This window comes from Lynx rufus, unplaced genomic scaffold (genome assembly GCF_022079265.1).
Source record: "Lynx rufus isolate CCGP_SWC_20201006 ecotype Redwood Valley unplaced genomic scaffold, mLynRuf1.p SCAF_1, whole genome shotgun sequence".
Lineage (NCBI taxonomy): Eukaryota > Metazoa > Chordata > Mammalia > Carnivora > Felidae > Lynx > Lynx rufus.
The window spans coordinates 94,613,188-94,629,880 of record NW_025814823.1 but is presented as its reverse complement, the minus strand read 5'-3'; the positions used below and the strand labels follow the sequence as shown (position 1 = coordinate 94,629,880).

Here is a 16,693-nt window from a genome sequence, read left to right as displayed (position 1 = left end):
ACTCATAGACCGCGAGATCATGACCTGAGCTGAAGTTGGACACAACCGACTGAGCCACCCAGGTGCCCCGATACTAAATCTTTTTTAAAAAAATTATACATTACTGTATTTAAAGGCTTCCATATATTATATAGTTCATATAACTTGAATTAATGCTTCTGCAGGTGAAATGCACACACCAGCATCATCACCTTGGAAATGCGAATTATTGAGCCCTGCCCCAGACCTAAGGCATCCAAAACTCTTGGTGGGGGACAGCAAAATCAATGATGTAAATGTCTTCCAGGTGGTTCTGTTGCACTCTGAAGTATGAGACCCCTGACTTAGGGTAAACAGGATTCTGTTACAAAAGCAAAGGATTCTGTTACAAAAGCAGACCCAGGGGCACCTGGGTGGCTCGGTCAGTTAAGCATCTGACTCTTGATTTCAGTTCAGGTCATGATCTCATGGTTCACGGGATGGAGCCCCGCCTTGGGCTCCATGCTGAGCTTGGAAACTGCTTGAGATTCTCTCTCTTCCTCTTTCTCTCTTTTTCCCTCTGCCCCTCCCCCTCTGCCCCCCTCCATGCTCTTTCTCCCAAATAAAAAGGAATTAATTAAAAAAATAAAAGCAAATCCAAAGAAGGCTCAGCTCAAAGGTCTGTATAACCTTCTACAATGTATGAAAATTGAAAAAAATCACATCGTCTACCTAGTCAACTAACCTACAACAACACACTTTTACATAACTTGTTTCCTCCTTTTGAAAAGAATCTTGAAATACTGATCCTGAATTGCAAAGAAAAAGTCAACCACTGGCATGTAGGATACTGTCATCCCAATTTCTCAATTTTGCAAATAAAATACAAATTTTTCATAAAAATACTGCCAGGTATTACCAAATTTAATTTTTTTTTTTTAATTTTTTTTTTCAACATTTATTTATTTTTGGGACAGAGAGAGACAGAGCATGAACGGGGGAGGGGCAGAGAGAGAGGGAGACACAGAATCGGAAACAGGCTCCAGGCTCTGAGCCATCAGCAAAGAGCCCAACGCGGGGCTCGAACTCGTGGACCGCGAGATCGTGACCTGGCTGAAGTCGGACGCTTAACCGACTGCGCCACCCAGGCGCCCCTACCAAATTTAATTTTAATGTTATCAACATATTAACAATAAAAACCAAGACAATACAGTGCAAAGTCACAGGGTGTGGGGGTGTATTTTTAATTCAAGAAGCGAGTCGGACTTGGAACTTGTGTGTAAGGTTGGAAGGGTAGCTAGCTCTTACAAACTTATGATTGTATGTTCTCTGTAGGGAGAGCTCTCAGCTACAGAGTTCTGAACATCTTAAAACTACATCTTCTCAGGTACCAGTAAAGACGAAAGACATTTTTGACTTGAGGGCAGAAACGGAGGTGTTCGGGCGAGGCGATGCTGAGACCATGCACTGTCACCCTTTGGTCACAAGTGAAGGCATTGGAGCGACTGCCCATTCTACATTGTTCTACAGTTTCAGAGAACATGAACCTTCAGCATCTTCTCCCAGCATTTCCCCCAAGCCCTAAAATCCACCCACGAGAAAGAGGTTGGCTTCACTGTCAAGAAGAAACAGAAAGAAGAAACAAAGCTGTTCCCAGGGAACAGCTCCTAGTCAGGAACGGGGTATGGCAGTGTGCTGACCACCTCCCCAGATTCGGTGACAATGGCATCATAGACCCACCGACGGTTGCACCGGCACTCGGGCCCACACTTGTTGGAGTTGCACTTGGGACAAGGGTAGAAGCAGCCCAGACAATTCTTCTCCAGGCAATCGCACAGATCGGCGTCGTTACAGATCAGCCGGCCACTTTTGTCGTACTTCTTCCTGACCCTGCCGAGAAAGCAGACGACAGTCCCGGTTTCCTCAGCATGGAGAATGAAGGACTATGCAACTCACTTCATAAATACAGCCCGTGTATTCTGAGCAAATGTCATCCTCAAGATTACCCAGCCACGCTCCAGAATGTGATATGGCAGCAGTGTTTGGGGAAATTCAGCCAACATGCCGTGGATTCCCAACACGGCCAGGCTAGTCACTTCATTTTCCCAGCATGCTGGGGAACAGAATATTCCACTGAAGCAAATGAGAAAGAACAGCTGAATAAAATCTTCTTCCTATGAATGCCCCCAATTTTTCTTCAAAACTGTAATCATCCTTGATGAAGTTTTCCCTGAAAAATTGCACTCTTTTTTTCTTTCTATAAAAAAACAAAAAAAACAAAAAAACAAAACACTAGAGGGAGGGGCACCTGGGTGGCTCAGTCGGTTGAGCATCTGACTCTTGGTTTCTGCTCAGGCCATGATCTCACAGTTGGTGAGTTCGAGCCCCACTTCGGGCTCTGGGTTTACAGCGTAGAGCCTGCTTGGGATTCTCTCTCTCTCTCTCTCTCTCTCTCTCTCTCTCTCTCCCCCTCTCTCTGCCTGCCCCTCTCCCACTTGCGCATGCACACGCACTCTCTGTCAAAATATATAAATTTTTTTTAAACCACTACAGTGAATACAGTTATATTTTTAATAACTTGAGATAAATATTAGAACTGGGCATTACTACGCCATCATCATTTAGAAGAAAGACACACACGCACACTAACAGTCCTTTGCTACCTAACAGTCTCCAGGTACCCTTGCTTCCCTTCCTTTCTGATTTTGTTTCTTACCCAGTGTGGAAGGAGAGAAAGCAGGTGATCAAGGTGGTAGGATCCGTCGTGAGCTAAGTGAAGGCAATTAGTCCTGCACCCGAGGCGAGCAGCGGAGCCCACACCCCGCTCTAAGTGCCCACACTTTCTCTGTCAGCCCCCGCAACACGTCCAGGAGGCAAAAGCTTCCACAAGAATTCTGCCACCCTCTCCAAACAGAGCCCTTCTGAAATAAACCCTTCAAAAGTGAGCCGCATGAAAGCCTCAGTGTGACAAAAGTGCCTCTATATAGCTTGTATCCCCTATTAACAATTGGAAGTAAAAAATTAACAAGGGCTGGCCCTAAGCTGGTGCGGTGAGACTGTCCACTTTTCTGCTCCCTTTATCCTGAAACAGGCACAGAATCTCCTCTCTTCCGGTTCAGCTGAGTAACGCTGTTCCTTCTTCCTCCCTCTCCTAACAAAGCAGGGGAGGCTGGGGATCACTATGGAAACTTGCTGCCTGATTTTCTCACTTTATTGGGAATACCTTCCAAAGAGGATTTACATCTGAAGTGCTTTGTCTGTGGGATGCACAGACCACCCCCTCCCATGTCCACCAGGAAATCCAGGTGCCAGCAGACCAGGAGATTTAAAATCTAATATGGGGGCGCCTGGGTGGCTCAGTCAGTTAAGAGTCTGACTTTGGCTCAGGTCATAATCTCACGGTCTGTGGGTTCGAGTCCCATATTGAGCTCTGTGCTAATAGCTCAGAGCCTGGAGCCTGCTTCAGATTCTGTGTCTCCCTTCTCTCTTTGCCCCTCCCCTACTCATGGTCTCTCTCTCTCTCTTTCAAAAGTAAACATTAAAAATTAATGTTTAATTAAATTAATTAAAAAATAAATTAATAAAAAAAAATCCAATATGGAAACCGTGGTCATGAAGCCACCAGAGAGCACATACCAGATCTTGTCCTTGTCACCTTGCCTTAATCCAAAAATATTCCTTAGCCTTCACTCTGATACCAACACACAGATTTTATAGTTTCCTGTCCAACTGATGCTTTCTTTTATAAAACTCTCAACTATCAGACATACAAAAGTGTGCAAAACAGGGGTGCCAGGCTGGCTCAGTTAGAAGAGCTCTTGATCTTGGGGTCATGAGTTTGAGCCCCATGTTGGGTGGCAAAGATTATTTTAAATGTTTATATATTTATTTTTTGAGAGAGAGCATGCGAGCACCTGCGTGAGGCAGGGCAGGACAGAGAGAGACAAGGAGAAAGAGAATCTCAAGAAGTCTCCACACTCAGCACAGAGTCTGACATGGGGCTTGATTCCACGAACCGTGAGATCATGACCTGAGCTGAAATCAAGACTCGGATGCTTAACTGACTGAGCCACCCAGGCGCCCAATGGGATTACTTTTAAATAAATAAATGAACAAGGGGCGCCTGGGTGGCGCAGTCGGTTAAGCGTCCGACTTCAGCCAGGTCGCGATCTCGCGGTCCGTGAGTTCGAGCCCCGCGTCAGGCTCTGGGCTGATGGCTCGGAGCCTGAAGCCTGTTTCCGATTCTGTGTCTCCCTCTCTCTCTGCCCCTCCCCCGTTCATGCTCTGTCTCTCTCTGTCCCAAAAATAAATAAACGTTGAAAAAAAAAAATAAATAAATAAATAAATGAACTTAAAAAATAAAGTGTGCAAAACATAAATGCAAAGGTAAAGAAGAAGAATAAACCAAATCTCCACTCTCCCACTGCCCAGCTTGATTAAAGGGTATTATGGCACTGAGGTCTTCTCCATGGCCCGCCCACAGCATCCCTCAACCCCGCCCTCCAAGAGGAACCACAGCTTTAAGTAATAACAATCCCTTGGGTCTTGAGTTGGCTCAGTCAGTACGGTATGCAATTCTTGATCTTGGGGTCGTGACTTCAAGCCCCACATTGGGCATCTGGGGCGCCTGGGTGGCTCAGTCGCTTCGGTGTCCGACTCCGGCTCAGGTCCTGATCTCATGGCTCGTGAGTTTGACTGCCATGTTGGGCTCCGTGCTGACAGCTCAGAGTCTGGAGCCTGCTTCCGATTCCCTCTCTCTCTCTCTCTCTCTTTCTGCCCCTTCCCCGATCACTCTCTTTCTCTCCCTCAAAAATAAATAAACATTAAAAAAAATTAAGGGGCCCTGGGTGGCTCAGTTGATTAAGCGTCCAACTTCAGCTCAGGTCATGATTTCACGGTTTGTGGGTTCGAGCCCGGCACTCAGAGCCTAGAGCCTCCTTAGGATTCCATGTTTCCTTCTCTCTCTGCCCCTCCCGCACTCGTGCTCTATTTCTCAAACATAAATAAATGTTAAAAAAGATTTAACATAAAAAAACAAAATTCATCAACATTGGTATTGTCAGACTAAATGCTGTCTCTCTCTGGAACCTCTCTGCTGTACTGATGAGCTTCTGTATCCTGAATGTTCATTAGCCTTTTCTTCATTGTTTGGTTCATTTCTCTCTTTAGATGTTTATCTTTTTCTTATTGACTTATCTAAACTCTGGATACTGACCTTCCAAATTATAAATAACTTCTCCTATCCTGTGGTTTGTCTTTCACTATTTTTAAGGCGTATTTTAATGGGCATAAATTTTTAAGTTTTCAAAAAATTTTTAATGTTTATTTTTGAGAGAGAGAGAGGAGACACAGAATCCGAAGCAGGCTCCAGGCTCCGAGCCATCAGCACAAGGCCTGACGTGGGGCTTGAACCCCCCAACCATGAGACCATGACCTGAGCCAAAGCTGGACCCTACATCTTTCTTACTTTTAATCATCTTTCTTACTAAAGCTATTACTCTAATCCAAGGGTTTCTGGTACCTTTAAAAAACTGATTTCTAGTCTGGGATTATCGTCTATTTCTTGAAGTTGCTAACTTCCAAATACATGGGGCAATACTGCACTTGAGAAAAGATATTTTTAAAACATAAAGAAGAGGCAATCTTTGCTTTGTCCAGGAGAATTCAATTCCTGTTACAATCCCGTAAATCAAATACAATAAATCATGATCTTACTTGTATTTCACAGAAAAATACTCATTCATCTTTGACATCCGAGCTTTCTTTTTCTGCTGCCTTGTTTCAGGATTAAAGTCCGCTACCTGTGGTCCCGGGTTTTGAAACGCCAAGCATTTTAACTGTCGCTCTATCTGTTGCTACAAAACAAATAAAATGTATTAGTAGTAAGAATTTGAGAGTTGTTTTATGTTGTATCAAAATAAACTTCTGCCATAATATCATGAAAGCACAGATGTTTCACCCAGAGAAAGAAACAGTTTTATTTAAGTCTCTAAAGATGATGTAAATGTCCTCACGTGTAAATTTCCTCACGTTAGGTCATTCTTTCTGAATGAAGAAATCCACAGTAAAAAACTCATATAATTAAAAAAGGAAAACCACAGAAAACAACCCAGCAGGAACAGAATTCCTCTTGCACCTGGAAAATACCAGTTGGCTTCTCAAATCTGATGGGGATGAAAGTCAGAATTAACATTTTATGGAGGGAAAGAAAAAGGGAAGAGAGCCCTTCTGCAACTCTTGGCTGCAGAAACTCAAGGTGAAGGGTCTCAAACCACAATGGGACCCCAGAGTGCACACAGCCCCATCCCCCACCCCCCCCCACCCCCGCCCTCTGTGTTCTGGAATGTTTTACAACAATCATGTTGTTAGATCACTTCGAGGCAGTGTGCACCCACCTGAAGGATCCACTCTCAGTAAGAGCCAGATTTGAGGAAGAAAATCTTCCTCGCATGGCTTTCTAGAGTGTTAGTGGAAATTTTCAAAAGACTCCATCTGGGGACATTTGCAGATGGAAAAGAAATGGAGCCCAATTGAGAAAGACAAGGAACAAAGATGCTTCTTCAATAAATCCTGACACCTTATTTCAAAAATGTGGCACATAGGTCACCAGGGAAGGGAATGCTCTTCTGAAGGATTTCAGAAGAATATAATCTCATTGGCCCCAAAACACACAGACTGTCATACAGAGATGAAATACCACACCTGGAAACAAAAGGGAAACTTTCAAAGTGTGAATTTCAACGTAACAAGTAAGTAACAACTTCAGCCTTGTCTGCAGTTGATTTAGCTTATAATAATAGTCCAGTTTGTCTAAAATAATATAAATATGTTCTTTAAATTTTCTGGGTTATTTTTTAAGTTTATTTATTTACTAGTTTGAGAGAAAGGAGAGAGCACAAGCAGGGGAAGAACAGAGAGAGAGAGGGAGAGGGAGAGGGAGAGGGAGAGGGAGAGGGAGAGGGAGAGAGAGAGAGAGAGAGAGAGAGAGAGAGAGAGAATCCCAAGCAGACACAACACGGTAAGTGCACAGCCTGCCACAGGGCTTGAGTACACAAACCACGAGGTCATGACCTGAGCCAAAGTTGGATGCTTAACCCACTGAGCCACCCAGGTGCCCCATGTTTCTTTAAATTTTCATTTTGGTGTGTGTGTATGGGTTTGTTTTACAAACTAGACCGTATGAAACAATTCTGTATTTAGGTATGGCTGTGAAATAAAGACAACTTCATATCGTCTACTGTCATTGTCAGTTCCATGACAAAAGTGTAAGAACACAGACACGAGACCAAGTTCAAACCTTGGCCACTTGTCAGGGGTGTGCACTGAACAAGCTCCCACCTCTCTAAGCCTCACTGATTCCCTTTGCAAAACGGGGTCACGGTAGTATCCTGTGATACAAGTTTGATGAATTAATATCTACCAAGTTTTAGAATCACGACCAGCAGGTAATAGGGGGCAAAAAAACCCTTAGGGCTTGTTAAATAAAAACACTGGACTATAGTCTCCGCAAATATTTTTCTCCAAGGGGCAGGATTTTATTGCACAGAACACTGGGTTGTAAATCAAGGGAGGTGAGTGGCAGAGAGGAGGTCCGTGAAGTGAGACCAGCCCCTCAGAGAGCAGAAAGAAATGGGGGAAAAGCCCCACCCATATGGAGGAGCAGAGAACCTTCCTGTGAAATCCTGACGGGACCCACCTTCCACCCAAGACCAGGCTCACCTCCGAGATCCCCGAGCTGAGACCTCTCCAAATACCATGAAACCCTAATATCCACTTGCCATACCAGCTGCTTTTGTCCGATCTGACAGTCTTTCTCAGGAGAGCTTTGACCTGTGTGTTCCTCTTGCGTGACACTCTTCTCTGATTGTTCATTCATTTCCAATCACTAAACGAAGGAACTGGGACCGAAAGAGAACACATTAGTATGATACATCTCCGGTAACCTAATCCTGGGACTTTCTGGCTCTCTCTCTACATCCTTCTTTCTTTCAAAGCCAGGTTTCCTGCAAAAGCCATCCACTCTCCTGGCTTCTTTTTTTACCCCTCACTCCAAAATCCCATATCTGCCTCCCCCCAGACCACCTGACCAATGCTTTTCTCTGCCGGGAGTTCCATGAACAAATCACACCTAACTTCTAACCATTCTTAGCATCACAGACTTCGCTGGAGCAGACCACCCTGGGACCATCCACTTCTCTCTCTCACTCTCTTTTTAAATGTTTATTTTATTTTTGAGAGTGAGCAAGAGAGCGTGAGCAGAGGAGGGGCAGAGAGAGAGAGAGAGAGAGAGAGAATCTCAAGCAGGCTCCTTGTTGTCAGCACAGAGCCTGATGCGGGGCTCGAACTCAGGAACCGTGAGATCATGATCTGAGCCAAAACCAAGAGTCGTACGCTAAACCCAGTGAGCCACCCAGGCACCCCACTTCTCTTTAAGAGTCTGCATTCTTAGGCCCCCATTGTTCCCCCATTACACGTAATCCCTTGACAAAAAGTAAGACACGTGAATGTCATATGTCCCCAGTAACATTGTGAAAATCCCATCAGTAACATTGTGAAAATCCCATCCGCTCTTGTGGGTTCAGTGTCACCTCTTTGCACAGATAGTTCCTCAGGGTGCTCTAAAAGCCCTGGTTTCCTCACCCAAGTTTTCTGACACATTTCTAGTACAACATGGGCAAAAGGGAAGGCATCCGGTGTCCATAAAACCCAGCTGCTAACATGCCTGCAATTTGCTCTGAAATACTTGGTTGTATACACAGGGTGCCATTTATGGATGTGTGACTCAGGTGAGGTCAACACGGGATGCTAATCGCAAATCGCACATCCCAGGCTGCTCTGCAGTGTTCTCTCTCAGAAAGGACCAGGGCTCCCGCAGCCCTGCGGGTTGTCTTACCTCTCATCCACTGCTGGGACTGTCTACAGGGGTTCTGTTTCTACCGAAGAAGCCTGACTTATGCTTTACCAAGGTCCCTGGGGGCGTTTGGCACCACAGGCTTGCTGCTTGCCAGCTGGATCTATCAGCGTATCTGCATTCTCCCAGGTCTAAGTCATAGACCGTCCACTCTTCTGTATCCCGCACTCTCCAGTTCCCCATAGTAGGTCAGGAAGTTGAGTTTTCTTTCCCTAACAATTGATTTTCCTTTTCTTTTTTTTTTTTAACGTTTATTTATTTTTGAGACAGAGAGAGACAGAGCATGAATGGGGGAGGGGCAGAGAGAGAGGGAGGCACAGAATCGGAAGCAGGCTCCAGGCTCTGAGCCATCAGCCCAGAGCCCGACGCGGGGCTCGAACTCGCGGACCGCGAGATCCTGACCTGACCTGAAGTCGGACACTTAACCGACTGAGCCACCCAGGCGCCCCTGATTTTCCTTTTCATTCTCTGTCAGGTGGAATCCACCCTACAGATAGTGGCCTTAGTATTAATGGTACTTACCTTTGACCGGGACAGCTTTAACGTTTGCGTCAGCTTGACGAAACCCCAGCCCAGGCTTCTTCCTGACTCTTGAAACTGACCTCCTTTTTCCCAGAGTTTTTACTTCAGAAAACTCATCGTTATAAATTCTTTCTCTGTCCCATTGACATGTAAATCTTCTTGGAGCCTCCAGCCAGTTTTACAACCCAGGAATGTCTTGCTCAAAGATTAGGAGGCATCCCTTTGAAATGCAATCAGCCAGGAAGATGGCACCTGTGTTTGCGTTTGCCAGTCTCTGTGGGAAGGTAGAGCCTAACTTGCTAATTGGTGGGTGCCAATTAGCAAACACAGGTGGCTTAATCACGGAGAAAACCATTTGCAAACTCAAGGTGCTCGACACATCTCCTGGATCAGCCTCTGTCAAGCCCCCCAGTTGTTTCCTTCTGCGTTTTGGGTCACGCTGAGTTCACACTGAGTTCTGGCTTCTCTCCCCTGTCATCAGGGTCTTGAACCAAGTCTTGCCTGTTTACCTGTGTCCCGTGCAATTTTTCCTTTGACAGTCTCACATGCAGTGTCACTTGTGATCAGCCAAACACTCATGCGGAGTATTTTCCAATTCATCTGAAGTTCAAATCACACGGAGCTATTTTAAAAATTGTAAATTTCCTGAAGAAGGAGGACTTAGAACCACTTCCATTCTGACCTCCATGTCTACTTCCTAATTAAGATCTTTCCAGCTTATCTTTTTTCGCAAAGTTTTGTTTATTTAAAAAATTTGTTTTAATGTGTATTTACTTTTGAGAGAGAGAGAGAGAGTGCACAAACAAGGGAGAGACAGAGGAGACAGGGAGTCACAGCATCTGAAGCAGGCTCCAGGCTCCGAGCTGTTAGCACAGAGCCTGACACCAGGCTTGAACTCACGAACTGTGAGATCATGACCTGAGCTGAAGTTGGACCCTTAGCCAACGAAGCCACCAGGCACCTCTCAAATTTTTGTTTAAACTCCAGTTCGTTAACATATAGTGTAGTATTGGTTTCAGGAGTAGAATTTAGTGATTCATCATTTACATATAACACCCAGTGCTCATCCCAACAAGTATCATCCTTAGTGGCCGTCACCCATTTAGCCCATCCCCCCCCCCATTCCTCCATCAACCCCCAGTTTGTTCTGTATAGTTAAGACTCTCTTACGGTTTGCTTCTCTCTCTCTCTCTCTCTCTTCTTTTTTCCCTCCCTTATGTTCATCTGTTTTATTTCTTAAATTCCACATGTGAGTGAAATCTCCAGCTTACTTCTTAACTCTGGCAAAAGACCCTGAGAGCAAAGCAGCTCCTACGGGAACCCAACTACCGGCTCAAGCAATTAGGTCTGGCCTGAGCCAGCAAGACCCCAAGTGACTGATCCCAAGACAAAGATACACCTGACCTACACTGCCCACCTGTGGAGACCCACCCACCTCTGTCCCACATTTCCCTTATATAAACCTACAAGTATTTCTAGCACTTCGGAGACAATCTTTGAGATCTTTCCGGTGTTGGCCTTGCTGAAATAAATTCCTGGTTCACCATCCCTCCTCTCTCTGCCTTTGGATTTTGTGAACCGTGAACAGCAGAACCTCATCTGTTTGGCTCTTGCACCCCTGGCCCCCAGTTACACTTTCAAATTCCAGACCTACTGGGCTTGCAATTTGCAAAGCAGAATCCTGGTAATCTGTATAATTAATGAGCCCTGCAGGTGAATCATCCCCTTAAACTCCCCTTAAACAACAACAACAAGTAGGTGTTAGTTTTCTCCAACCAGTCTTGCCATCTGATCCTAAAACTACTGTCTATTTTCTACCCACCCTCAATTCATCCAAACCATTGTGGTTGTGATAATATTTTCCTAAATCCGATATTTCTTTATCTCATTCCTATTATAAGACTTTGATGAGTTCCCACAATAGCACCCCACAAGCCCACCATAGCAGAGAAGGTCGGTCCCAACTACCCCCAACTCACCCATGTCTACACTCAACTCCCCGCACACCCCCATTCAGGGCTGAGCCTGCCTGATCTCACCATTCCCAGTAACAAACACACCTCTCACCTCCCACCTAACACGGCACTTGACCTTTGAACTCTGGTCTCTGCTCCAAGAAGGCTCCAGAAACCTCCCCTGACCTCTCTAGTCCCTGCAGGCTTGGGATCTCTTTGGTGCTTCCTGAAGAAAATCTCTCCTCCCCAAACCCCCCACCCCCCACCAAGGGACCCTAAACCCTCTACCCTCTTCATGTAACAAGTTTTCCTCCTCGTGGGAATAAATACGAGCTCATGATTATCCTTGCAAGCTAGAATTTTTCCTGAAAAGGCATCCGTGTAACTGCAATGAGAGAAATGAGTATCTTATGTAAATCCTCTGCCTGAGAGCCTTTTATTTAAGTGCTTTGTGAAATACACTTTTCCACAAATAGATTGGGGGTGGGGATAGGGGGACTTGCTTCTTCATATTACAAATAAAGCAAAAGGAAATTATGATACAATATCCCTGGGGACTGAAGTTTAATTGGATTCTATTATAAGCCCAAAATATCTGTCCCAGGAAAAGTAATAAAAGTGTTCAGAATTCCCCCCTTTTTTTCCCCCCTGCTTGGTTTTCCCAAGGCAGGGGCTCTTGACCTTGCATGAGTAAAGAATACAGTACATATTTATTCCCACTAACCTCTAACTGAAATTCTGGCATTTCCTTCTATTACAGCGCAACCAACAAATAATAATAGTGTTAGCAGTACTGTGACTTTCTTGCCACTGAAAACACAGATGTTTTCATCACCCGTTAAAATTGCTGTCGACCCGTCAAAATGTTATTTACACTTACCCCTTCTTTAAAATGATGGTAGTTCTTGGCCCACTGCTAGAATGTATTTGATAGGTGAATAATGAAACACATATACTGCTATCACAAATTGTTTTTAACATTTGGATAAGTGTCTTTCAGTGTAATTGCTTTCCTTTGTAACCTCACAGATCTTATTTCATATGATTAAAAACATCATTCTAGGGGCACCTGGCTGGCTCAGAGGAACATGGTACTCTTGATCTTGGGGTTGTGAGTTCGAGCACCACGCTGGATGTTGAGATTACGTAAATAACAACAACAACAAAATTTTTAAATATAATTTTAAAAAAACATAAAAATTCATCCTAAACAAACGAACATTCTGGAAATTGTCCATAGATCTAACCCCGTTGGCCGAAAGGGGTCCAGGACACAAAAATCAGATTTAAAACCCTTGCACAGAGGCGGGAAGACCCACTGCCACCACCTCTGCTGATCCTGGAGTTGAAAAACAACAGCTCCAGGCTGTAGAAGAGGCTCATAGGGCTGGAAGCAATGTGGTATGTCCTAGGCTATCGCACTGAATGGAACGCAAAGAGAACATCGATTTAACAAACTCTGTGTTCAGTCCTCACATTACATCAAATTGCATATGAAAGACCCCAAATATGACCTAGCCCAAAAAGAAGAGGCTCCCAAGGGAGCAGAGACTCCCAGAGCAGGGATTTGTTTTATGGGCGCCTGGGTGGCTCTGTTGGTCAAGCCTCTGACTCTTGATTTCGGCTCAGGGCATGATCTGAGTGTGGCCAAGGATGGGGCTTTGAGCCCGAATGAAAATCAACTGACTCAATTTATTTTTAAATGAGAGAGAGAGGGAGACAGAGAATCCCAAGCAGGCTCTGCACGGTCCACGAGTGCAGAGTCCGATGCAGGGATCGAACTCACAAACTGTGAGATCATGACCTGAGCTAAAATCAAGAGTTGGATGCTGAACCGACCGAGCCACCCAGGCGCGCCCCCAGAACACTGGGTAGTTTAGCAGACATTTTTCTTCATAGCAAGACGGTCTTCCTGGAGAAGGCAGCTCACTGATAGATATGCTGGCATAAGCTCTAATCCACTGTGGTCGAGGACCTTGAGAAAACTGGAGTTCTACTGGGTCTTCAGCTCTGGAAGTGGTCTTACACCTTTCTATACCTAGTGCCTACTGCTCGATACATACCCCCTGAATATTAGGCTAGTGGATGCCAATTATTAGAGACCTACTAAGCGCCAGGCACTTAGACTACTTCATTCAATTCCACGACTGTGAACTAGATGTTACGTCTATCTTTCAGATGACCAAACTGAGGCCCAGAAAGATCCTTTTGGCCCCACAGGTACAAGTAGGCTACATGAGTCTGAAACCCAGATCTCTTTGGCCCCCAAAACTAAGCTTTTGTCAGGGTATTACACAGCTTTAAGATTTGTTTTATGGGCGCCTGGGTGGCTCCGTTGGTCAAGCCTCTGACTCTTGATTTCGGCTCAGGGCATGATCTCAAGAACCTCAGGATCAAGCTTCTTGTTGGGTTCCATGCTGACAGCGTGGAACCTGCTTGGGATGCTCTTTCTCTGCCCCTCCTCTACTCACGCACACTTTCTCTCTCTCTCAAAATAAATAAATAAACTTAAAAATATGTATTTGTTTTAATGATGACCACCATTTCTACACAGGACATTGCAGAGGGAGGGGATGTTGTTGTCCTTTTCAAAAGAAGGTATGGAGAAGGACTGAGGGAGGATGCACTTTAGATAACCTCAAGTTTGCCCTCACATCTCAAAGGGTGTGCTGGGAAAAGACTTCCACCTGAGGCACATGAGCCACATCTGATTTCAGGATGGGATTCAAAAGTCAGCATAAAAGAAGAAAGCCAGTGGGGTGCCAGGCTGGCTTAGATAGTAGAGCCTATAACTCTTGGTCTCAGGGTCATGGGTTCAAGCCCCATGTTGGGGGCACAGATTACTTAGAAAAAAGAAGAAAGTCACGTGTAGGCAAAGTTACCTTGAAAACGCCTTCAGAAAATGCTGCGTAGAGAATATCTCTATACAGCCAGACATTTCACCAGCATCAGGATAAATCATTGTTTCTTCGATTGAACATCAAATGAAGTAGTTGGCTTAGGGTAGGAGCCACCATGGATAAATTGTTTACCTTGAAACCTCAGAATCACATCGCCTGGCAAGTTGCTGGCTCTATGGAGGCCTTGGGAACTATGTCACCCTAGAAGCAGCCCAGGTCCAGATCATCTTCCTGGTCACTCTGGGGCACTGGTCATGGAGGGGAATGCAGGAAAATGGCTCACACTTGAATCGTTCACACTTATTTTTAGGATGCCCCCAGCACCATAGAGTTGAATTTTTGAGGGCTTATTATATCCTTTTGTGTTTTGTTTTTTAAATTGCCTTCATGCCTAGCGAGGAGGCTAACACTGGGCTTGAACTCACGACCCTAAGATCAAGACCTGAGCTGAGATCAAGAGTCAGGTCGTTACTGACTGAGCCACTCAGGTGCCCCAAGGGCTGATTATATCTTGCATAAGGTGGAATAAGTACATTTTTTTCTTTTTTCTTTTCAATGTTTATTTATTTTTGAGTGTGGGGGAAGGGGCAGAGAGAGGGGAACAGAGGATCTGAAACACACTCTACGCTGACCGCAGAGAATCCCATGTGGGGCTTGAACTCACAAACTGCGACATCATGACCTGAGCTGAAGTCAGATGCTCAACCAACTGAGCCACTCAGGCACCCCTATTTTTTCTACTTTTTATCCCGAATGACACTAGCAAATTATCAAAGCAAGAAAAATGTTCAGTTTATACTCTAGCCCAAAAGTTGACCTCTGCTTTTATTCAGGAGCTGATAAAGCTGTGTAATCTGAGAACTATCTGGAAGACACTCCTCAGAAAATATTTAGAAAAGACACACACATAGACATCCATAGAGAACATTCAAATGCATAGTGTGGTAGTGAATGGATCGAAAGGTTTTCATTAAAAGCTGCGACTCACAGTAGAGATTCGAGCTATTTTGACCTCATTCTGTCTCCAGCCTTAGTTTCCCATACCTGCTAAAAATGGTAAGTCACTGAGGTAATTGACAGGTGACGCAGATCCCACCAGGGACACCCTGGTAAAGAGAAACACTGTGCTGGTGATCAATTAAGCCGTTCCCCTGCTGCTCCCTCCCAGCTGAGTCAGCTGGTTTCAAATCCACAAAACTGCACAATAACCTCTAACAAAACCTCGACTGCCATTTGTCCAAAAGTATTCATAGTAACTTGGATCCAAGCCTTTGGGGGTGTTTTTTAGATAAACAATGTGGACACTTTAGAAACAACTTTATTTACAAAATATAAGTATGTATCCTAGTTATATATATCTTATATATATATATATATCCTAGTTATATATATCTTATATATATATATATATATTGCTGTAAATATATATATTTTTATAAATATATAGTATACAACTATATATACATTATATATATATTTTATAAAGATATATAAATAATATAAAATATACATCACACACACATACACACACCCTTCTGTGGCTCAATATAAAATAACGTGAAAACAAACATCATGCTTTTAAAGTAATTTGAAGGGACGGTCACCGGAAATTGACAATGTGACCACAGGGGTGTTAATGCCATTGCCAGAATGTGGTAACCGGGCATCACTCTGTAACTAAACCTCCTGACAAGCATATCTGGGTCACTTAAAGATCCGCAGCCACAAGGGCCTCTCCAGTCACACCTTAGTTATAACTGGATCTCCTGAATTACACATTTTCATTCTTCCTTGCAATTTCAAAGACTACAAAATACAGAAAGCTGTGTGTTTAGCCTGCCCCATCAATGGAAAGGAAAGAAGGAAGACAACTCTTTAATGAGGCCAGAAGATTAGGCCATTTTCCGCTGTAGGGGGACCTTTGGCATGAACATTATTGCAAGTGAAACGCAATCAAAACCCAGCAGACTCAGGAAAAGCTCTTTACATACACTCCCCCCTCAACTGCCTGTTTGCACCAGGATGAGAGCCAGTAACAGAGACTCCCCTTTACCTAAGAAACGTATCTACATAAGAGGGCACCTCTGTTTTTCAAACATCCCCTTTCACCTTCCTGCTGAGTTTTCCTCCTGTTCCTCTCTTCAGACCCCCAGCCCCTTCTTAGTTCGTGTAAGTGTCCTGTTGCCTTACTGTCTTTGAAATGCCCATGTCCGTGTAGATTCCCCGCACGTACACTATTCAATCTGATTTTCTCCTGTTAATCTGTCTCCTGTCGATTTGATTCTAAGTCCAGCGAGAAAAATCTTGAAGGGCAGAGGAAATTCTTCCTCCCTGCCACAGCATTGTCCTGATAGATATACTTCCAACTACTCATCCCACCTTTTAGGGATGGAGGTTCTTCGCTCCAGACCCCCGTAAGTTTCTTTTCTATGCATTTCTTTGCTGCC

The 16,693-nt window shown here is 44.4% G+C and overlaps 1 protein-coding gene across 1 annotated transcript; it reads right to left on the bottom strand.

Annotated features, from left to right (window-relative positions):
* Positions 1-1,625: 1,625 nt before the first annotated feature.
* Positions 1,626-7,834, bottom strand: ARL14EPL (ADP ribosylation factor like GTPase 14 effector protein like). Its single transcript, XM_047071741.1, has 3 exons — positions 7,742-7,834; positions 5,674-5,813; positions 1,626-1,848 (listed from the first exon to the last, which is right to left on the bottom strand). The coding sequence occupies exons 1-3, from the start codon at positions 7,832-7,834 to the stop codon at positions 1,626-1,628; spliced, it is 456 nt and encodes a 151-aa protein (XP_046927697.1).
* Positions 7,835-16,693: the final 8,859 nt, after the last annotated feature.

Bases quoted from the DNA above. Each gene is read 5' to 3' on its own strand.
- ARL14EPL (XM_047071741.1), bottom strand. From the start codon at position 7,834: ATGAATGAACAATCAGAGAAGAGTGTCACGCAAGAGGAACACACAGGT. The intron at 5,814-7,741 runs GTATGGCAAGTG...TTTGTTTTGTAG, and splicing joins AGATCGGACAAAAGCAGCTG to CAACAGATAGAGCGACAGTT. The intron at 1,849-5,673 runs GTAAGATCATGA...CTTTCTCGGCAG, and splicing joins TATTTTTCTGTGAAATACAA to GGTCAGGAAGAAGTACGACA.